This window comes from Chironomus tepperi, unplaced genomic scaffold (genome assembly GCF_022539635.2).
Source record: "Chironomus tepperi strain 1889 unplaced genomic scaffold, CSIRO-AGI_Ctep_v1 contig_309, whole genome shotgun sequence".
NCBI classification, from domain to species: Eukaryota; Metazoa; Arthropoda; class Insecta; order Diptera; family Chironomidae; genus Chironomus; species Chironomus tepperi.
Genome location: NW_027226431.1, coordinates 3,528,766 through 3,552,249, shown reverse-complemented (window position 1 = coordinate 3,552,249; position 23,484 = coordinate 3,528,766). Strand labels below are relative to the sequence as shown.

The following is a 23,484-nucleotide window of genomic DNA, read 5'->3' as shown; positions in this document are numbered from 1 at the left end:
CATAAAAATTCAAGACAATTTAATTTCTATATATTTTATACATAAAATGGGTAAATTAAAGCATAAATTGCATGAAAACTGTATCATTATTAACATAATTAATTATTCTACAGATGACAGTGAATTCCTGAAATTGAGAGACTTGCAAGAAGATGTAGTTAACATGAGAAAAACCGTTCCTGAAGAAATTGCTAAATTAATGGAAAAACACAAAAGGTTGCTTATAATCAGACGGGTAAGCTTACAGTTTATTTAAATAATAAATGCGTACTAATATTAATCATATTATACAGACTGAAATAGAAAATGAAAGAGATGAAATTCCAAAACCAAAATTCAAGCTGAAACCAATAAAATTTGATGAAAACCTTCTGAACTTGAATCTACAGGAAGCTGTAAGTAATTAACATTTATTGATCCTAAATATCTTACAAAAAATATATTGTACATCCTCAGATAGTTAGACTTAATGCGCGGCACGATTCGCTGGAAAAAGTTAAGCAGTTTCTCAAAAAATCTGATCAGCACGCCAAATGATACATCGACGACAATTTTTGATACATTAGCCGTAAGCATTGAAGGTTCTAAAGTATAAGTAACAAAATCGTTAGTTATTAAGGCTATTTAAAGTAAGAAATAAATATAAATTGTACAAACATTTTTGATGACAATAGTCGGTGACTTTTTGTGCAGTTCCTTAGTTGTTAGGATTTGGAGGTAAAAGTCTATTTGGTTCTGTAAAATAAATTTATAGTTAGCTTGTAAATATATCAGTTAATTGATAATTAAGTCTATTCCGATAATTCAACCGAGATACAGGACTGGATCTTCAATTAGACATCATTTTAACTCACCAAGTGCTTCATCTCATTGATGACAATTTTATGAATATTTTCAGAAGGAATAAAGACCGTCGATTTGCGGATATTGAATGAATAATAAGTTGAATATAAAATCCCAAAATTTTTGATCGCTTTGACTGTTTCCTTCTCGACAAATGAGCATATAGCATTAACTGACAGGATTATAGGCAGACAAAACAAAAAATGCAGGCTTAAACTACTCAATTGTTTAAATACTATAAGGTAAAGTAGAATGGAAGTACTGAGTATCTTTATGTATCTGCTACGATGTGAACTCTTGGCTTTTGGATCCTGAATTGTCAGTTCCATGTACATGTCTGTCGACTGCATTTTATTATTGTATTCTGGGTCCTCAATTTGATTCATTTCTTTTATATTTTTCAATGCTAATACGATTGTTTATGCTGTGAAAAATGTACACAAACTGAATATGCTGTTTGTTTAGGTACGGTCCCCCTGTTCTTATAGGAAGTTGCTAACATTAATCCAATTAGATTTTTGCTACCTTTAACAGTTCAATGAACTTCCGTTCTTATCATAGCAACGCCCGTCCAACAATGACCATCATAATTAATATTTATACTTCAACATAAACTTGCCATAATTGATCATATTTGCTATAAAATATATTTTATACCGAGCTTCTTGGCTAGTAAAGTGTAAGATACGTTAGTAAGCAGTAATACAACTTGTTGAATAAATAGTTCTCCGTCCATAGTATTGAATTTTTTTTTTTTTTCTACAGCGTCATTTGACTTTTTTATTCATTCAAAATAGTTCCATTCTTACATTCGAGACGATATCTCGTGTGCATTTAAATAGAAAGTCAAAAGTTTAATAGAAAAAAGTGAGTCAATTGAAATTAATTATGTACATTAATATATTGTGAAATGAGTAACTTTTGGGAATGCTGAATATATACATAAAATGCCATCATTCATAATTCATATTATGAAATTGTTTGGGGATTTTTATTCATGATCATCGGAAGTGCAGTCATGCATTTCCACAACAAAAAAATAGCAAACAATTTGGTTGTCTTTTGTGCATAGAGTCATTATCGATCCACACCTGAAATTTGATTGTGGCATTATTTGACTGTATTAGTGTAATGAAGCATATTATGAAGCAGTTAATGATGTAAAATACCTTTAGTGTACTATAAAGTTTGTTAAAGAGACAATTTTTGCAGTGATATAATGGATAGAAAAAGAGATTATTGGACATTACCTTGGTAGTGAAAGAGTTTGTTCATTGATTTGTGCATTAACACTTGTTATGTGATATAATTTCTGTTGTTTGTTTGTCTGCAAAATTGTAATTGTTCCGGAAACTTCTGTTATTGATGATAATAAGCGTTTAACATGCTTACTCTGATGGGTTTAATTTTTAATCCGATGGGTTTAGCTGTTAATCCGATGGACTTGATTTTACTGTTACGGATTGATGCTTGGATCTGTTAGATTCAGCTTTGATTCAAGAAATTAAAAGACAATTTGTCAAATTTGAAATTATCTAATTTAATAAGTTTTGAAGCAGATTCAATGGATCCAGTTGGACTTAAAAATTAACCCACCCGATTTAAAGTTAATCCGATAAATTCAAATTGAAATCAATTAAGACACAAAAATTTAAATTGCAAATTCCATCAAAATGAACAGCAAATATGAATCATATCATTAAATTACGCATTCCCATTACAATTTTTCATCTAGTTGCTACACCAGCTCAAAAATACAATTAACAATAAGCATGCAAAAATCAAGAAAAAATAATAATAATATTTGAGTTCATTTTTCAACTGCTCAATACGTCCCTGAGCATTATATTAATGCTTCCAAAGTAAATCTGTTGCCATAGCACAAAACAATTAAGCTATTGCACAATAACTGGCAACTTACGCGAAAAAAAATATATTATTTTGTTATTATTATTATTATTATTAAACATCAGCAGTACATCACAAGCTGCTTGTGCTGAATATTTTGTTATTTTTTAAAACAGCTTAACAAACATTACTCATCGCTTATAATATCACTAAAGTGTTTGTTATAACATTAAAAAAAACATCTGTCATTTACAGTCACAATGGGAGTCTCCGGACGTGCAGATTTCTGCTCTCAAGTAGTAAAATATGGAATGTTCATCTCAAACTTGATAATATTCGTGAGTATATTTCTCCTATTTGTTTCATTTTGGTCGGTCGGTTCCTTGAACTCTATCCATTTAATTCTTTACTAAACTGGTTCTATTTTTCTCACTTTTTTTTTTTATTCCATTTCATACAGATTGGCGGCGCAATTGTATTTGTAATAGGCTTGATTACGATTGTTGACCGTAACTTCCTTAGCGAATTACTTGGTACAAATCTATTTTCGGGCGCTGTTTATGTGCTTGTAATCACATCAGCCCTTGTTTGTCTTCTCGCATTCTTTGGATGTTTCGGTGCGGTCAAGGAAATCAAATGTATGCTGTTAACGGTGAGTAATTTTACTTATTTTTGCCTTTACAGGCAGGCAAAGTGTCATATAACGACGAGAAACTTGATTTTTTTTTCGTTATTTTTAACTATGCCTGCTTGTTCAGAACTGCATGGATGATGAAAGAAGAAGAAATACATACGAAATAAAAATTGCGCGCGTATTTCATTCCTCGATTCGCTGACCGTGACCTTGGGAATTTCACATTCACTACAAACTTCTTTTCTGTATAGTATTTTTTTATGACGTGTGTGCTTGTAAAACTATTTCGTGGTCTATGCATTTTGACGGGTGGCTTTGACTGGGGTATTGACTTATTTATAGAACATTCTTATTCTAAAGACAGCTTTAAAAGGTTGTTGCTATAACATTGTTGCTATAAAACCGTTATAATTTTGAAAACAAATTTGATTTGAAAACCAATCAATTCCAATGTTTCAAAACACTCCAAATGTTTGGAATTATATTGTTTTATATTATTCAAAATTAAATTGTACGTTAAAGTTCAAATCTTTAAACCGTACAAATGCTTATCTATGTATGGAATTGTAAGGTTTTGTAAATTCAAATTTAACGGTTTTCCCCAAAAATTAGAAGGTGAATTTTTAATTAATTTGAATTTCCTGATTAAAATAATATAGAAACCTCAAACCACAGCTCAAAATATCCTCGAATTTTTAATGAGATTGAGTCAATTTTAGCCTACACTAACTATTTGAATATTGCTATAAACCAATACTCCATTTGTTAACATATATTCAAACAAAACAATGCGCTTGAGTTGATTTATTGTTATGTTTTATATACTTACGCAGTTAAAAACCGCACACGCTAGTCGATTCACTCCAATTATAATTAGACGTCCATATACAAAATCAATGACAATGACCCGAATTAGTTTATAGACCAAAAAACTTACGCGAAATGCATGTTTGAATGAAATGTGATAATTAATGGTTACATGAACTCCATGATTCATTTTTGTTTATTATTATTTTTTTGCATATTTTCAGTACTTTATACTGCTTTTCTTGATATTTGTGACGATGTTGATTGGCGGAATCCTTGGATACGTTTTTCGTGAAAAGGTCGAGCTCACAATGAAACAAGAAATGTATTCATCAACGAATTTATATGGTGTTCGACGACAAATAACATCAGCATGGGATACGACACAAACGCGCCTCAAGTGTTGCGGTGTCGAGACATTTAGAGATTGGAAAGGCAAATTGCCACTTTCTTGTTGCCAGGAAATTGATCGAGACGGAATTCAGCGAAAGCCTTGTCAAGATCATCCAACATTACAAAACACATACAACAATGGATGTTATGAAGTCGGTTTCCAATTTATACGTGATCGTGCAAATGTAATCGGTGCATCCGGCATAATTGTTGCAATCTTAATGATATTCGGCATGGTATTCTCATGTATGTTCTTTAATATGATTGAATGATCCATAATTTCAAGCAACGATGACTCAACGCAACAATATGTGTACCTTATAAATTGACGCACATAATTAATTGCTCTCATATAAAACATGAAAAAATAATCAACTTGTGACATTCGAAAGTTCAAATGCCTCGTAGGAAAATAATATCTAGTATCATAGTCATCAATACCGATGATGTCAGCGCATTTTCTCATACGAACGAGTTCTTAAAGTTGATTGAAATTAATTAAATTTGAAGATGTTTGTTCTTGTTTTTTCGTTCCTTGTAATTGCTTAATTTTTCGTAGAATTCATAATTTTTTGAGGTTTATTATTTAAGAGACAATTTCAAAAGATTTTTAATTTAATTAAATTCAATCAAGTTAAGGCTCTGTAATATATTTTTAAATAATTTAAAACTGCACAACATTTGATAATCAGAACCATACAAATGTTTTAAAAGTAACGGTTAATTTCCAAAACATTACAACAGTATTAATTTAACGGCAAAAATAATTTCAAAATTCAGAACCAATCAAATGTTTAAGTTCCAAAACCGTACAACAGTTCTATCATGACAAGCATTCCTACCGAGAAAATGCGTTGAAAACTGCTTCCATTTTAATGATCTGACATGTAAACATATTTTTTTATGATATTAAGATTCAATCTCCTTCTCTTTATTATTATAATTTTTGTAACTTTTACCTGATCAATTTACTTACAATTTATATACAATTAAAATTATGTTCGTAAATTTTATAAGACAAACTGAAACATATCCGTCCATATTAAATGTATTAAATTAAGTTAATGAATGAGAAATTGTAGTAGAATTAGAAATAGAAATTAATTCAAATGAAGATCCACACATGAAGATGTAATGTTGAATGTTCTGATAAAAAATTGTGGATCATAATCTCGATGTGTCTTAATAATTAGTGACTTGTAGTAATTAGTACTATGTTGAAGTATATACAAAAATAAAACAATGTTTCAAAATCATTCCATTTAATTCGACCTTTGCGTGACTCATTTTAATCACATTTCGTTCACTTTCCTTCCACAACAATTTTCGTCTTCGCGATGCTTTTCTAATGCATCAAGATCTAGGAACTTCCCTTTACAATAATGACACATCAAGGTTCCTTTTGATGTCAATTTTGATCCACTGTGTGTAGCCATGTGATTATTTAAATTAGTCATTGATGTGAATAGCTTATTGCAGATTTTACAGACATGATTCTGTTTGTGTTGTTTATGCTGTGTGAAGACGTGTATGCCAAGTTCCTTTTTAGAGTTGAGTACTTTACCGCAGAAGCACTTAAGATTACTTGTTGATACTTGACAGGACTTCAGGTGAACCTGCATTTGTTCGTAATTATGGAATTTTTGACTACATGTTATGCACATAAATGAACGATTGTTTTTTGGTGATGTTTCTGGACTAGCTTCATCTGAAAGTGCCTCAATTATGACTAGCTTCTTTGTTGGCTGTGTAAGTTGCATTAACGACTTTTTCGGCGGTGTTTCTTCACTTGTTGTTGGTCTTTCATGTTCTACCTTTATTGACGGTTTTGGTGCTGATGTTGTTGGATTTACTTGAATCTTTTTCACATTCAGATTTGAATATTTCTTTGCTATATCCTCAAAAATCATTTTACTTTCCTTCTTAACTTTTGGACGCATAAAATTTTCAATTTTAAGGATCCTTTGCGTATCCCTTATGTTCTCTAAGTTATAAACAATGTTTTTGACTGTTTGATAGCAAGTTGTACATACTTTTGATATATGTAGCAGCAATTCTTCATTGATGTTTATCTAAAAGATACAGGTAATTAATTATTTAGGATTTTAAGGATCAATTCAGGATATTTACCAAATTGGGAATTAGATTTGAGAATTTCTGTATTGCTTCATGATTAATATCGCAGAATATGTAGCCTTCTTTATTGCACAATCTACATAATTTAATTTCAAAACTCTCCATTATCCTTGTTTATGTTTCCTTTATTTATTGCAGCGCTGAACAACCTTTTTCAGTCCGCGGTACATTTTGGACTTCGCATCACTTTTGTTGTTAAACACTGATTAAGGGGACTATCAACTTGAATTTTTCCTCTTGAATTCTTATTGGAATTCACAGTTTAAGCAGGTTGTAGCATGAAACATGATGGGTATCTCTATACTTATTCAATAGCTAATTTATTAAGCTGTTAAATGATCAATTTGCAGAGAAATATTTGATTCGTCGAAAACACCAACTGTCAATTTGAATTTATTTAATTTTGCATGAATTCAAATCAAAGGAAACCGTTTATTTTGAAATAGTTTTTTACTTAATTATAGCTCATAAAGTATTACTGGATCAAATTTTATATGAACCAAACAATCTTACTTAACAGAATAATTGCTTACAGTAAGCAAAATCTGCATAGAATATTTTTACCAATTATCACATCGGAATTTGTTTAGTAAACATTGTCAATTTTGCCGGTATTGTGAAATTAATTTATTAAGTGAAAATGGAGGAAAATACTGATAATATAGAGAAAGAAGTACCTGAAAATAAGGAAGAAGGCTCACAGGAAGATGAGGAACTTGTGGATATGTCAAATTTTGAGCAGATAGAGAAAGTTTTAGAAAATGATTCCAGCACAAAATTAAAATTTTTGGATTATGAAAAGCAAATGTTTTTGGACATAATTTATAATGATGGATTAGTCATTTGCGCAAAGTAAGTATTAACTTTCAACTGTCTTGTTAATTATTTTACCATCATGTACTATTTTCAGAGGAATCAGCTACGAACGAGTGTTACTCAATTTATTCAAAGTTTATGTAGATCCAGCAAATTTAATTCTTGTCTTAAACAGCGATGATTATGAAGAGAAATATTACACAAAGTTACTAGATTCACCAAATGTCCATCAAGCATCCAGTAACAGCACAGAACGAGAAAAAACATATTTAGCAGGCGGAGTTCAGTTCATTTCGACACAAGTGCTGGTGCTAGACTTACTGCGAAACAAAATTCCAGTTGAGTTAATAACTGGTATCGTTGTATTAAGAGCACATAAAGTCATAGAGTCATGTCAAGAAGCATTTGCATTAAGACTTTACAGACAAAGAAATAAGAAAGGCTTCATCAAGGCATTTTCGTCATGTTGCGAGGCATTCACAATGGGATATGGTCATGTTGAAAAGGTCATGAGAAACATCTTTGTACGAGACTTATTTCTATGGCCAAGATTTCATGCTTTAATTCAGAAAAACCTGAAAACTTACGAACCAATTTCAGTCGAATTTCATATCCCATTGACTCCAAAGATGACACAAATTCAAACAAACTTAATTGATTTAATGAACTTCCTCGTTAAGGAATTGAAGAGAATCAATCCGACAGTAGATTTAGAGGAAGTAACTGTTGAGAATTGTGTGTCAAAAAGATTTCAAAAGGTATTACAGTCACAAATGGATGTTGTATGGGAACAACTTAGTTCCAAGACAAAAATGCTGATTAGGGATTTACAGATTCTCAGGAACTTGATGTTGTAAGTATAGTGATGCTTAAAATTACACAATTGGATTTAATTGAATTAATTTTTTTTACCTTACTCAGCACTGCAATTTATGGAGACTCAGTGACCTTCTTTTCTGCACTGAAAAAGTATCGATCTGCTGACTATGCACTAAATAACAGTGGATGGACTTTATTGCATGCAGCAGAACAAATCTTCAAGCTATCAAAGGAGCGTATCTTCAACGCCAAAGACGAATTTGATCCTGAAACGTGTCCAAAATGGAAAGCACTAAGTGACATCCTGAGAGTTGAAATTCCATCAGATATTAAAACCATAATTCAGGATGAAGCTTATGAATTTGACAAAGAGAAGCAAATTAAAATCTTGGTGCTTTGCAATGATTCCAGAACATGTCATCAAATTAATTACTACCTAACTCAAGGATTGGAAAGGACATTGTTCTATGCAGCTATGAGAAATGAAGTGGCTGTCAAAAAGTTAAGCAAAAAGTACGAAAAAGTTACCGGAATCGGGAGTGTTAAGGACTGTATGAATGTGAAACAAATTCAAGATCCACAACCAACGTCATCGACTGATAATAGCAAGGAATCGGAGAAAGTACCATTGCGACTAGCTGAAAAAGTAGCAAGAAAGCGAAAAACGGATGCAAGTCAAGAAACTAAGAGTAGTGAGGATCTGCATAGTGAACCAAGCAGAGAAACTTTTGATTTTGAGAGCAACGAAGACACTGATATTTTAAAGGACACATTCATACTCACAATGTCACAGCAAGTCAATGGAAATGAGACAATTCTTGCTTGCGATTTTGACACAACTTTGAAGGACAATGTAAAATTTGAAACTTTTAGAGATGAGTGTTTTGAAGAAAGCTTAAATGTTTCGAATATTGTGTCTAAAATGGAGAAACCAACTGTATTCATTCAGACCTTCCGAAGTGATATCCTTAGAAATTCATCGTTGAGTCAGACATTACAGGTGAGTAAACCAAATAAAATGTAACGGTTATTTAATATTTGAATTTTCAAAACATTTGTATGGTTTTGAAATTTCAAAATGTTGAAAATCCGTTACAAATTTTGATAATTTACACTTGAATCTAAAATTAAATTTAATTTCCACAGGAAATGTCACCAGACTACGTTGTTCTATATAACATCAATATTAGCGCTATCAGACAAATTGAAACATTTGAAGCTCGATATCAACGACACAAGAAAAGAAGGCTTAAGGTATTCGTATTGATGCATGGCAAGACAGTGGAGGAACAGAGCTTCTTAACAAGTTTACGTCGCGAGAAGCAAGCATTTGAGTTGCTAATAGAAACTAAAAGAACAATGGTTGTGCCTGAATATCAAGACGGAAAAACTGACTTTATAGATCCACATAAGGAACTAGAAGAAGAGGAAGTTGATACACGAAAAGCAGGTGGACAAAATTTACAAGTCAAGAAAGAGAATCCAAGAATTATTATTGATTCCCGAGAATTTAGAAGTGAATTGCCATGCTTGATACATAGAAGTGGATTGGAAGTTGTTCCTGCCATGATATCAATTGGTGATTATATAATTACTCCTGACATTTGTGTCGAAAGAAAGTCAATATCAGATTTGATCGGTTCCTTAAATTGTGGTCGATTGTACAATCAGTGCCAACAAATGACTCGATTCTACTCGAAAGCAATTTTGTTGATCGAATTTGATCAAAATAAGTCATTTCATTTACAAGGAAGATATATGCTGTCTCGTGATTCCGATAGCATGAATTTAGACATAATGCAAAAGTTGCAGCTACTGACTATCCATTTTCCAAAATTGAGACTTGTTTGGTCGCCGACATGCTACGCAACTGTTCAGCTATTTAAGGAACTAAAACTGCATAAAGATGAGCCAAATATTGAGCAGGTCTTGAAACAAACAGGCACAGATGACGATCCAATGCAGGAACTAGCAGTCGCTAATGACAATTACAATACAAATATTTATGATTTCTTAATTAAACTTCCTGGCGTCAATTCCAGGAATATTCATGGTCTGATGAGAAATGGCAAAAATTTCAAGAACCTCCTGAAACTCACACAGGCTGAATTGACCGATATTCTTGGAAGTTCCAAAGATGCAAAGTCATTCTACGATAGTTTTCATAATACCCCAAAACAAGTCAAAAAGGTGGAAGAAAAGCCTTATAAACAGAAGAAACAAATGATGAAGTATTGAATGGTGTTGATTATTATGTTAAGGAAGTGATTCTGTTCTGAATAAAGTGTAAGTTATTAAGTTTTATTGACTTTTAGTGTTTAAATATTTTTAATCCATTTTTAAATCCGAAGATTATTTTTAATCCTAGGATTTATTACTAACTCAGCTTAAATTCTATGTTGAGTCTCAGTTTGTGTGCAGTCATTAGTTCCAACTTTCTTCCACTATGCCTCCTTACTCTTATCTTCATGAACTTTTGTCAGATGCCTCTCCAGATCAACTTTATATTTGGCACTATAATTGCAAAATTCACAATTATATGCCTTTGGTTGATGAATACTTTTATGGACGTCCAGTAATTGTAATGATGAGAATGTCATTTCACATTGTGAACATTTGATATTCTTCTCAGCCTTATGTATCTTGTTCAAATGAACTCGTAATTGATTTGAATTTGCCAGAATTTTTGGACATAAATCACATTTGAATGTTTTGTCACTTTCGACATGAGCAGTCAGCAAGTGCATGTTTAAGTTCTGTTTATGAGCATATGCTTTTGTGCAGCCATCATAATGACAATTCCATACTTTTTCTCCAGTATGACTTTTGAGATGTGACATTAATACTGAATGGGAACTAAAGATTTTATCACAGCTGGCACAATTGAATCTTGGAGAATTTGTGGATTGATGCTTCCTTTTGTGTGCATAGAATGAGTTATAAGTCTTAAATGCCTTCTTACAGTCTTCAATATCACATAAGAATTTACGTTCACTTAAATGAGTTTGCATATGAAGGACAAGCAGTGTCTTTTTCATGAACTTCTTGCCACAATGGAAGCACTCGAAATCTCTTGTGGCATTATGGGATCTTACATGCTCATTATACTGTTGACGATATTTAGTCGAGAATCCACAAATGTGACAAATTTTGCCAGTGTCTAGGCGATTCCAGTCGCCACTTGAGTGCTTCAATAAATGGACTTTCAGGCTTTGCTGGGTCTTGAAGGCATTCGTGCAGATGTTGCATTGGAAGTTCTTCTCAGAATGTACAGGAAGATGTGATTTAAGTGCCATTTGACTAGAAAATTTCTTTGTACAATCCTTAAATGTACAGATGAATATAGCGCCTGTTGCTTCTTGATTATGAGATATTTGATGCTGCTTAAAGTAACTGAGCGAACTAAAAGATTTTTGACAAATTTCACAATCAAATTTCTGTCCAGAATGGATCCTCGCATGAGAAACTAAATTTCCCTTGACATGAAAGGATGCATTACATTCTAAGCATTTAAATCTTTTGTCTTCTTCGTGACTTCTTTTATGCACTTTTAATGCCTTTGGATTTTGATAAGCTCGTGAACATCCAGTAATTGTACATTTAAATGGTTTTGTATCATTGTGGAAGTCTCGGGCATGAATGACAAGTTTTGATGGACCTGAGAATTCATCGTCGCAAGTCATGCATTTTATGGAAAATCGCTTCGAGCTTTTTTTGCTGACTTTCTTCTCAGAAAAGCAATCAACTTGAATTCCTTTATTATCTACGCTGCTGACACTTTCAGTAAGTGATTTTGAGCTGCATTCTAGTAATTCCTCAAAGTCTGGCTTCAAATCATCCTCATTCATATAGTCTGTCACATAATCTTCATCAAATATGTTAGTGTCGATAAAGTCATCGTCGAAAATTTGGAATTTCGTCTCAAAATTGATGTTTTTGATGAATTGTTCTGAATTTTCACACTTCTGCTTGAAGCTACATGCTGTTTTAAGCTCATTGAGGCAATCACTGCATATTAAATCTGGCTTAAAATCAAGCTAAAAGGAAATTTTCTTCTTTTACTGGATGTCAACAATTAATCAAAATAGTCTTACATCTATGTTACTGCATATCTGCTGGATCAAACTTTTGATTGTGGAATTCCCTATATATTCACTAAAGTTAAATGTATTAAATGCTGACTCTTCTAGACAAATATTCACTAAAGTTAAATGTATTAAATGCTGACTCTTCTAGACAAATTCTACAACAATTCAAAATATTCATTATTTTGATAGAATTTGTTGTTATTTACAGCAGTGCTGCTTAACCTTTTTTTGTTGGTTATTTTGAAAATTTGGCGGGAAACTTAAGTATGTCCAAAATTATAGATCAGATCACTTTATGCTGCATACATATTGAAATATCAAGTCATATTAATCCTCTGAAGTCAATAAAATAAGTTAAAATCAGTGAATTCACAGTCTGTTCCGCGAGAAAATTCCATCACATACTCTGGATTTAATTTCATTGGTGCAGTCCGCAAAACTAAAGTTCATTCAATTAACTCTTTACACAATTTTGAGCCGGTTTAACATTCCATAAAGTTAATTAAATTATCAAAATGCCAAAAGCTGTTTGTGTTCTTGCTGGAGACGTTACAGGAACTGTCTTCTTCCAACAAGCTGTAAGATTTCATTACATAAATAAATTTGAAGTGCTTTTTCGTCTCTTTTTGCGACATACCTTCTAATTAGATTCTTGATTTCAATGATAAAAGAGAGCGTGTGAAAGAGACAGAATAATAAAGGTGACTTGCACAATCGATAATAATACATTCTCGTTATTTCTATAGGCTGGATCAAATGAAGTTCAAGTAACTGGAGAAATTTCAGGTTTAAAGCCAGGTTTACACGGTAAGTTCTAGATTATATCTATTAATAGCACTTTTCTAAAATTGATTGATTCTACAGGCTTCCACGTTCACGAGTTCGGTGACAATACAAACGGATGTATGTCTGCTGGCCCACATTTTAATCCATTTGGAAAGGAACATGCTGGACCTGAAGATGCTGATAGACATGTTGGAGATTTAGGAAATGTTACAGCCGGCGATGATGGTGTTGCAAAAATTGATATTAAGGATAAAATGATTGCATTGTCTGGTGAATTGAGGTAGCTTTTCTATTAATGTTGCTGTATTCAATGTTTTGATATTATTTCAATTCCTGATTTGTGCTTAATTTTAAAAACCTTTGGGATTTAATATGCTTTTGGTAATTTTATGGTCTATACCTGTATATACTGAAACTTTAAAGGTATTTTAGGGCAAATGTATTTCAAGGGATTTTCTGGTTTAAATTTAGAAGTGCTATTAGTGCTATTTATAAAGTATGCTATTTTTATAAAGATTTGCCGGCAAGTTGCTATATCTAAGAGCTTTTAAGCAGGGGGATTTAGAGTATAGTCTGTAGCTTTTCACTATCAACCTACTTTAACTGTCATTATTGTTGATAAGAATTTATTTACTTCCTATGCTTCTTTTGCGGTCTTTGATAACAAATTTTCTAGTTCCTTAAATGTTGTATGTCCAAAAAAATTATGTTATAAACCTTTCAAGCCAAATATTAGCTGTAAGCTATAACCATACTAACGATATTTAATTTAGCAACTAGGCGTTTAATTGAGGATATTCTGCAGCATAACTTAGAAATTTCTAGGGATAGTCGAATCTACAGAATAGAAGCATATCTAGAGTAGTCGCTAAGACATACATTCTGAAGAAACCATAATTAGACATCCAGTATTAACATTTAATTTATTTGCAGTATTCTTGGCCGTACACTCGTAATTCACGCTGATCCAGACGATCTCGGACGTGGTGGACACGAATTGAGCAAGACAACCGGAAATGCTGGTGGACGATTGGCATGCGGTGTCATTGGAATTTGTAAGGAATAAGAATCTTCAAAAAATAAGAAATACAAATGAAATTAACCATCGTAAAATTTAGGCTCGCCAACCAAAAACGTATCCTTACCTTCTGAAAATTTAAGACTTTCAAGATTATGAGAAAATAATTGTTTACTGGGGAGAGAATTTAATGGAAATTGGATATAAAGAATAAAGAGAGGAATTGATTGGTTCAAATTTAGTTTATTTAATTCCTTGAATCATAAAAAACTCAAAATAGCAAAAAAGAACTTTTTTCTTATGTCTTAAAAATTTGAACTTTAACTTTGCAATAAATAACCTTCCAATATTTATTATTCCTTTTCCTTTACTTGACTTGCTGCCCCCAATATAGCCGACAATACAATAAATATTCATGAATAAAATTTCGTAAAAGCGATAAACTTTAAAATTTAATTAATAAAAAAATGAATTTAGAGAAATTATCATCCATAACTATATATTTCAATCTTGTTCCTTATTATCGTCCGAAAATGAACTTTTTGACTTTAATTAAATTTTTTAAATATTTTCATCATCTCAAATTTTTTAAATATTAAGCATGTTTCATCTTGGTTTTTTTTATTGTTCATAAAACGAACACTTAGAATTTTTAATGTCTATACTTATTACTTTATGCCTTTTCTTCAAAAAATTTTATCTAATTTTCTTTTTTTTATAAAATTTCTCCATTTTTTCATTTCTTTTTAATACTTTTAATGTGCATTGGTGTGATTTTTTGTTCCTTTTTATAATTCTTATACTTAATTATTTGATTTAATCGCTATAATTGCAATTGCCTTTTATGTTTCTTAGGAATTTTTTTCATGGTGATTTTGTAGGTAAATTAAGATTTAGCTGGGATTTTTTGAATCTAGCAAGAATCTTACAGATTTAGCAATAAGTATGCAAATCCGTTAATGATTTTACAGATCTAAAATGATATTTTATAGATCCAGTAAAGATTTTACAGATCTAAAATGATATTTTATAGATCCAGTAAAGATTTTTACAGATCCAGAAAGGATTTTTCAAATTCATCAATAATTATGCAGATCTGGTAAGAACTATACAGATCCAATAGTGATTTTAAACATTCAGCAATAATAAGCAGATCCAGCAATGGTTTTACAGATTCAGCAAGAATTTCAAAAATTACAAATTAAAGATCCAGCAAAAAAATCATAAAATATTGCAAATTTCGTATCTATTATTCCAAAAATTAAGTATACTTAGTTTTGTTTATATAGCAGTAGCTTTAATGGATTATACCTGACACTAAATTAGACCAGTAGTTGAATTAAAAATGCTTAAATATTGAATATTCCTAAAATTCCATACAACTTTTAAACTCTACAACAGTTTTTTGTTATGATATTTTTCTAGGAATTTGTATGGTTTTAATGTGTACCTTCCAGTAACTAAGATTGCATTCTGACTCTTTTAAATGGAATTTTGGTTTTAAAGCAAACTTTTGCAATCAAACTTTGGGAAAGTTCCTGAGTTTTTGACTAAATAGGGACGAGTCTTTAAATCCTTAAACTTTGCTTTAATCTAAGCTTATTCAGTACATGTCTACATATCCATGTAATCTGCTAGCCAATGTACCAACTTCTAGTTTCTTCATCAAACTTTGTTGTTGTTCCTATTCATTTAGTTACTGGAATGTCAAACACAAAATTTCATAATATTGGCATAGAAACAAAGTGTCACATCAAGCAGCTTATATAGATATCAGTTAATAATTGATTTCGCAATTTTAGACAAGTGTGCCAGGTGATTTAAATTCATAGATATAAATAAATTATTGGCATCAATTTTCCATTGGCATTATGTTTGATGATTGAAAATAATGAAATTAATGGGGATTCGGCCTCATGAGAGCTATTCAGATGATAATTGGAGATATTTTAGAGTAGAATTTGTGAATTTGGATTACAAATTATTACTGAAATGGAAGTTTGAAAATAAATAAAATAACGGTCATTAAAAATTCAAAAATTAAAATTAGATTGAAATTAATTTTCAAAATTCAAAAATACGTTAGAAAGAAAGCTCCACGAGGCCTTTTCATAAGATTTTTCAATGGCTTAAATTATATCAAAAAGGTCATTAAAGATTATAAATCTTTGTGCATAAATGATTAAAAGTGCAGGACTCTGTTCTCAAAAATTTGGCAATTTTCATAATTTTTCTCGTAAAACTTTTCCGATTCTATTCTAAAGATTTTTCATTTTTTTGGCATTTAATCCTTAATTAATTTATATTGAAGTTATAACAACTTCTTGACACACATTAGTGATACAATTCTGTTTTGATCATTCGATTCTCATTAGAAATTATATGTGGATATGGATAACATTAAATTCCATCCATAAAAAGTAAGGGAATTATTCATTAAAGTGAAGAAGCTCGGTTATGCGTCTTATAAATCGTAACCGTTGTCTGTTGTGTGTGTGTTTGACACTTAAAACTTGCAATTGTTGTCGTTGTCGTCATTTGAGGAGGTGGACCACTATTATCGTCATCATCATCATCATCCAATGGATCAAATAAAAATTGATTCTCAATAGGATAAAAGTCATCAAAATACTCTAACGATTGATGACGTAATTCAGGAACCTTATCATTATTATAAAAATTATAAATGTCATCGTTAATATTGTCTTGTGAACTATAAAAATTGTACATGCCATCTGTAATGGCTGGAATTTTATTTGATTTATCCTCAGTTGGAAACAGTCCAACAGGTGGTAGAGACGATGACGATAATGAAATCTTTTTCAGGCGCTCTCTATTAATATCACGAAAGTCGAATCGTGGTTTAGGCATTGGCTGAATATAAAATGGTACTTGATTGGGTTTTCTCACGTGATATCTTTTACTGGAAATAAGCAATTCATTAAATTAATTGATTCATGTCGTGATCATTAGCAATGGAACTGAACAATTTATAAATTCAGTTCCTTGACCGCAAAATAATGTTATCATTAACTTACTGCCTATGTCTGGAAGCGCGAAAACATCCACATGAGCAAGAACACATTGAAGTATTGTCACCATCTAGTGATGAAGAATCCTGATGTTGTAGTTGTGGATAATATTGTATACTATGGTCTATATGTATCCTATGACCAAGGTGACCACTTAATATTGATCCATTTGATGTTATTACATCACCTTCTAGTCTTACAGCACCTGGAAGAAATTTATAGGATTGATTAAGACATTCTATATTGTTCTGTACAGCTTTGGTTAGTTTCAGTGCTTGGATTACATACCTTGAGCCGCTTGTTGAGCCTCCGCTTCATCTCGTCGCTCATCTTCTGTATTCATGGTAACGAATCGGAGTACAAGCAAGTTAAGTGAGGCAGCAACGATTGCTAATCCGAAGAGAATAAATATAAGAGCAAAAAGAACGTATTCTGGACGTGTGTTTAAGGAATTGTCCCGTTGAAGCGCGACCATATCACCAAAACCTGGAAATGAGAATTAAGGAGTGGAATTAGGTAAAATATTGAAGGAATTAACAGGAAGTCTTGAACATAGCAGCACAGTACAGCCGCTAAGGTTAATTCGCCGAGTTACCGACCAAATTCAAGGTAACTTCCTGTAATCTGAACGACCTTTTGGTAAATCAACCAGAAAGCCCGCTCTTAACAGCACAAATATCATATCCACCCAAACAATAATCAATGCGTATTTTTATAGCCATATTGCGACATTCTATTTGTAAAAGTCAACTCACCTATTGTTGTTAGTGTAATGAAACAGCTGAAAATAGTAAAGATAATTGATAATTAGTAAGGCAATTAAAAATATCGAATTGTCATGAACTGTCTATCATGGTGTGGGAAGTTATATCCACAAATGTAATATAATGTTATGATTGTCTAATGCTAATTTTAGATGCAATACTCACTAATAAACTGAATCAAAATATCTCCAGTTCTCGAATTTCGAGAAAGCATAAGCTCCGCCAGCTAAAATTAGAGATTAAACATTTTGATATTGACTTACAAATTTTGAGGAACTAAATTTAGAATTAAGGAAGATGTAGTATAATGTAATTTGAGGAGCTCATCTTTAAAAAGTTGGATGATTTCACTCAAAAAGCGTATCCAACAGAGATTTAGATGTCAAAAATTCCTTTTGGATTCACTCCTTAGGTTGGATTGTTGCTATGCAACAGTTGTCTACTTGAAAACATGTAAGCATCCCTAGCGTGTTCTTATGAGTAGAGTTGTTGTGTAAGCAACGCTTACGAGTATATTTAAGGTAAGCAAACTTTCAAAGCATGCTCTTTGCCTTCCAGGGTATGCAGCCTCACCAAACTATTAGTGACCCTAACCCCTAAACCCTTCTAATCTTCAAAACACAGTAAAATACCCACCAATAGTCAAACTGCTAAGAGTCGTGACAACACATATCAAATCCAGCTCCGTGGCTGTTGTCTTTTTGCAATGCAGAGATTTCCTTACGGTCTGTATGATAAAACTATAAAATAAATTGATTCAATTAGTAAGCTATATGCCACACGATTTATTATTAATTTCAAGACATTAATAATCCAGTCAATTCAACCCACCTACTCAGTCTGTTTACTCGTTCACCTATACTTTGGAACATAACCAAACCTACAAAAAAGAAATATGTACTTATTTATTTTTATTCATTAATCAACGACAAGAAATATGGATGGGAGGGTATGTGAATGAGAATAAAGTCTAAATATAATCACCCAACGGGATTCCTATCATTGCATAGCACATTGTAAACATCTTGCCACCCACTGTTGATGGTGTTGAATGCCCATAACCAATTGTTGTTAGTACAGTCAAAACTACATCATTCAGCATGAAGTTAAATTGATGTATTTTTCGGCGGCCGACAAATATTGTTAGAGGGGAGGGAAATGGAAAGGCAAAAAAGAAAATCAATGTGAAAATGTCTAATAAAATTTATGATTATGGCAATTATGGATTAATTTTACTCACCATAATAAAATGCTCCCGTAAATTTCCATTGTTTGCCTGCTTTATGTGGCTCTGTTTTTAATATTACTGTTTCAATTATCTTAAAATCTTCTAGTGAGATATTGTATTTTTCGACAATTATATCCTCAATTGCTTGTAGTGCTTCCCAGCGCTTCTTCTCTGTTTCAGACTCGAGGGCATCTAGAAAAAGGCAAAGTGATTTGTGAAATAATTTAATATGTTCTGTCTGATTATTGTTATTGCCTCAGCGGACACTTAAACTTCTGCATGCAGCCTTAATATGATAAAGATAAAATTCAGCTTCTAGACTCAAGTGGAATGAATAAATCAAAGCTTCTATTTCATTTTTTCATTCAACGGCTATTTGAAATTCTAATTTTATTTTTCTAAGCTTACTGTCAACTTCAAGTTGATCGAATTTATTGTTTAATCCGCACATCACAAAAGAAAACATTTTAAAGCATTTAGTGAATTTAAAATAATTTAAGTCTAGAGATTACTAAAGAAGGAAGACTAAGGCACGAAGAATCTAAGCAAAAAGAAAAATACTTCATAATAGCTAAGATAAGTATCGAAATTCATCTAACCAATTAAATTTTCGAATGTTGTCAAATAATTTTGATTCGATTCTTAGATCCAGAAATAAATAGTTCTTCTTTAACTTCACGTTTCGTTACAAATCTAATCCTTTAAACTGAACATTATTACAGTCTATTTGAAGCACATATTTATCACAGATAACTCTAAGCTTTAATCACTAATTTAACACTAATTAAGACTCCAAACTTACCAAAAACAGCAGCGCCAATAAGTAAATATGTAAATGTACAAACAATCAACGATAAAGTTCTTATATTTTGCTTCTTCATTCTTCATCTGGTAACTTTAAATATGTTTGTGGCACAATAAAAATAAAAGTTGTGTGTATGTCTCCCTAAAATATATCTATATATATATATATTTCCTTTCCAATATTGAGGGACTTTTCTTCTTTATTTGGCACAAATTTATTTCCTTTGTGTGCCTTTATGTCTTTGACTAGCTACTTCGAGAGACTTGAAAGTAGTCAAAGACAAATTTCTTGTAATTAATTTCAATTGTTCATGATTATTGTAGCTTTATATATGCACTTTTTCACAAAATTTATGGCTTCATTTCCACTTTTTTCCGCTCCAATTTTTTATTGTTTAAGAATAAAAATTCAGAAATAAATTTGAAAAGGAACTAAAATTTTATTGAAATTTAGCACTTTGACGTCACTAAGATACCATTTTTAATAATATATAGTCTCAATTAAGGTCTTCAATTTGATTACAAATGGGAAATTTTCATGTAATTTTCTTTTCTGTCTGTTTCGACTATTCCTTAATTTTAACTCGCTTGCCATGATTTTAATTCACTTTATGGTGGAAATTAAGGATAAATATCACAAATTTTAATTGAATTGTTGACATTTTGCCACGAAATTTTAATTTTTTCTCCGATTCATGATGAAAAATTTTTCACAAGAAAGAAAAAAGTGAATTTTCCCATTTTGTCAATGTGTTAGTAGTGATGTAATTTTCCCTGTCGTATTTCATATCGTCAGCCACGAGGTTTCCATTTACATGTGATTTCGGTCACTTCCAGTTTGATTGTTTATATTCAATTATTTTGATTAATTTGAATAAAAGTTTAGAAATTTATTGAATAAAATTGAAATTTTTCGAAATTTTTACAAAATTTCCACTTCCAATAAGCATGTCATCCCCAAATTCTCATGTTATGCTGTATTTACATAAAAACATCCTTCCAGTCCAAAGCACATGATGATCAAGTGGTTGTGACGTCATAAAATAAAATTGTTACCACATTACTTTCTACTTTTCATACAATTTTCCTTTATTATCAGCAACAAGCAGCTATGGCAATGTACCTTTTATCGCGCAGAATCAAAACATGTAGCTGTTGCTGAACATTTCCCAAAGAAGGCAGTAATGTCGATAGGGAAAAGCATTTAAGATTTTATTTCTGTTATTTCTCGTTGCGGACTCTTTTTAAGCAGGAAGTATATTGATGTCCATAAAAGTCATTTTATGATGCTATCGTAGGATATTCTTAGTATTTCCTTTTTCTGTTGATTCACTGTGATGATGCTTTTTGGGAGTCTTTTATAAATTATGTTTTCAAACATATGACGCATGAGAGGAACATACTGTTGATGCAGACAGCATTGAATTGATTTATATGGTCAGTGAAGTATGTACATATGTTGGTAAATACAGGGAAACACGGGGTGTTCCAAGGGTGTACTTTATGGATACACAAAAGTTTTTGCAACTTATGAGATTTTTTTGCATGTTGCATAGATGTGGCCCGGGGAAGGGTATGGTAGTGTCCTGGTTTGAGTCAAAATTACACTTTTTGGAGAAAAAGAAACCTTCAATTTTAAAACTTTCAATTTGTGAAAAATCCCAAACTACCCAACCCAAACCACCCTACCCCTTCCTAATGACATAATGATTACCCGCCATATATTATTTACCGCAAAATGGTTTTGCGCCATATAAATTTACTCCGCTAAATGATTTTGCCCATATTGTCCAGTATCTCTAATTTAGTAGCCATCACTTGTAATCAACCCCGCGGTTACCTCTTCGCCTACGTAGACTGTACAAAATCGTTTTTCTCTTAAATTAATTTTTTTAAATGAAGATTTATTTTAAAAAACTTTTTCCTTCACGTTTACGTGAAAGTAAATTTATTCTACCTTTTGAGTACTCAATGTCTGAAATTGTATGATCTATACATCAAAATGAATCTTTTGGTTCCTACACTCTCCACTTGATTCAAATGGGCAAAAAAAAGGAAGCAAATTTGAATGGAATTTTTCCAAATATAGAAATGAATTTGTTAAGGTCTTTGAAGTTTTCATTTAATAGGAAAAATATTTTTTCCCCAATTTTACCTCACTCATACATCATTCAGATTAAGTTCTGATGATGACGTACAAGTCAATTGCAAAAAAAAGATATTTTTTGGCATATATTTAATATATCCCATTTTGACGTCGACATACACACACAAAATTGAAACTTTCTATTTTCAATCAATGTTTTCAGAATCATTCATATACGAAAATAGTTTTGCTGGAGGTAGACATTGCGTAAATTCCTGAATATTTTGATTTGATGAAATTATTGATTGGAAAATGAAATTGTTTGAATTGCATCAATTTACAAATATTCTTGGAATATTCAGAAAATTTAATTAACATACTATTCTGACTGACTGGATCATGTAACTTTAGGCTTTGACCTGGTTTTAATCTTCTCGTAATACATACTTTGATTTAATCTTTATGAGAATGATTTTTGTTAACGGTCAATAAATTTGAAGGCGGCAAAAAATGATGCGAAAAGTGATGCGAAAGTCAATGTTTACAATCGTCTTCAATATTTTTTAAATTTGAATAATATTTAATTTTATCCTTGCTGCTTGCTAATATTGCATAAGTCTTAGGAGTATTAAGCAGCTTTAATGATGGGTTGGGGAGATAAAATGGAGGAAGGTTCTTCAATGTTGTTTGGAGCAAAAACTTAGAGAAAGAAGTTTAAAATATTTGTCAAGAAAGGAAGTGAAACATCTAAACAGGATCAAAAAGCATGAACATTTAGAGGAACTAGAGAAAGTCTGAATTTTCAGTCGAGGCAACTGATTTTATTGGATACTTAATAACTACAAAGCCTTTATCAATCCTGTCTTCTAGAGTCGATTTATCCGATATCAGTAGGATACGAAATAAAACCATTCCATTGGAACATTGAAGTTCCGATCATTAAACTCTAGTCACTAACTGATGTTCGGAAGTGGTGCACATAATATTTTGAAGTGATTTACCTGTACCGTGTTATACCAATACCTTAGAAATCAACAGAAGGATTTTTCTAGTTCTCATATATTCTACCTTCCTTCCTAACAAAAATGATCAAATTTTCAAAAATCAATAAGTTAACGAAGTTATTTATAGAACTTGATATGATGGTTTATCAAGTCCACACTTCAAACACAAACAAACCAAACTCTGTAAGATGAACTTGAAAGCAAAGTATCAAAAAAAGGAATTTCTTTTAGAATTTGAAAGCTTTTTTTGTTGAGCAACCAAGGAAAGCTACTTATCGAGCTAAATTTACATCTTTAATACTCACTTTTTGTGAAGTCTTAATTGAAAAATCTATTTGGAAGTTACGTCTCACTTGCTGTCTTTTAATATAGTTCTGT

The 23,484-nt window shown here is 31.5% G+C and overlaps 6 protein-coding genes and 1 long non-coding RNA gene across 7 annotated transcripts; 4 read left to right on the top strand and 3 right to left on the bottom strand.

Moving 5' to 3' along the window:
• The first annotated feature begins 9 nt into the window (after positions 1-9).
• On the top strand, positions 10-729 carry LOC139092867 (uncharacterized). Its single transcript, XM_070643421.1, has 4 exons — positions 10-50; positions 114-235; positions 294-395; positions 457-729. The coding sequence occupies exons 1-4, from the start codon at positions 47-49 to the stop codon at positions 535-537; spliced, it is 309 nt and encodes a 102-aa protein (XP_070499522.1). The 5' UTR covers positions 10-46; the 3' UTR covers positions 538-729.
• LOC139092868 (uncharacterized) lies at positions 378-2,389 on the bottom strand. The gene is made up of 4 exons (XR_011544640.1): positions 2,094-2,389; positions 855-1,934; positions 658-735; positions 378-584 (listed from the first exon to the last, which is right to left on the bottom strand). It is a non-coding gene; the product is annotated as an uncharacterized lncRNA (long non-coding RNA).
• Positions 1,527-5,791, top strand: Tsp74F (Tetraspanin 74F). The gene is made up of 4 exons (XM_070643419.1): positions 1,527-1,710; positions 2,947-3,029; positions 3,152-3,343; positions 4,357-5,791. The coding sequence occupies exons 2-4, from the start codon at positions 2,952-2,954 to the stop codon at positions 4,795-4,797; spliced, it is 711 nt and encodes a 236-aa protein (XP_070499520.1). The 5' UTR covers positions 1,527-1,710; positions 2,947-2,951; the 3' UTR covers positions 4,798-5,791.
• LOC139092798 (zinc finger protein 107-like) lies at positions 5,456-12,562 on the bottom strand. Its single transcript, XM_070643331.1, has 5 exons — positions 12,544-12,562; positions 12,391-12,497; positions 10,742-12,333; positions 6,656-6,758; positions 5,456-6,597 (listed from the first exon to the last, which is right to left on the bottom strand). Exons 1-5 carry the CDS (start codon positions 12,560-12,562, stop codon positions 5,818-5,820), a joined length of 2,601 nt encoding a protein of 866 aa, XP_070499432.1. The 3' UTR covers positions 5,456-5,817.
• On the top strand, positions 7,270-10,534 carry mei-9 (DNA repair endonuclease XPF mei-9). The gene is made up of 4 exons (XM_070643416.1): positions 7,270-7,513; positions 7,572-8,330; positions 8,399-9,296; positions 9,443-10,534. Exons 1-4 carry the CDS (start codon positions 7,302-7,304, stop codon positions 10,532-10,534), a joined length of 2,961 nt encoding a protein of 986 aa, XP_070499517.1. The 5' UTR covers positions 7,270-7,301.
• A 222-nt stretch (positions 12,563-12,784) lies between the features above and the next one.
• Positions 12,785-14,425, top strand: Sod1 (Superoxide dismutase 1). Its single transcript, XM_070643420.1, has 5 exons — positions 12,785-12,962; positions 13,131-13,191; positions 13,249-13,450; positions 14,104-14,225; positions 14,289-14,425. Exons 1-5 carry the CDS (start codon positions 12,900-12,902, stop codon positions 14,345-14,347), a joined length of 507 nt encoding a protein of 168 aa, XP_070499521.1. The 5' UTR covers positions 12,785-12,899; the 3' UTR covers positions 14,348-14,425.
• On the bottom strand, positions 14,412-21,621 carry Task6 (TWIK-related acid-sensitive K[+] channel 6). The gene is made up of 10 exons (XM_070643418.1): positions 20,015-21,621; positions 19,225-19,404; positions 18,969-19,070; positions 18,816-18,864; positions 18,621-18,724; positions 18,150-18,210; positions 17,976-18,001; positions 17,509-17,706; positions 17,227-17,425; positions 14,412-17,111 (listed from the first exon to the last, which is right to left on the bottom strand). Exons 1-10 carry the CDS (start codon positions 20,091-20,093, stop codon positions 16,625-16,627), a joined length of 1,485 nt encoding a protein of 494 aa, XP_070499519.1. The 5' UTR covers positions 20,094-21,621; the 3' UTR covers positions 14,412-16,624.
• Positions 21,622-23,484: the final 1,863 nt, after the last annotated feature.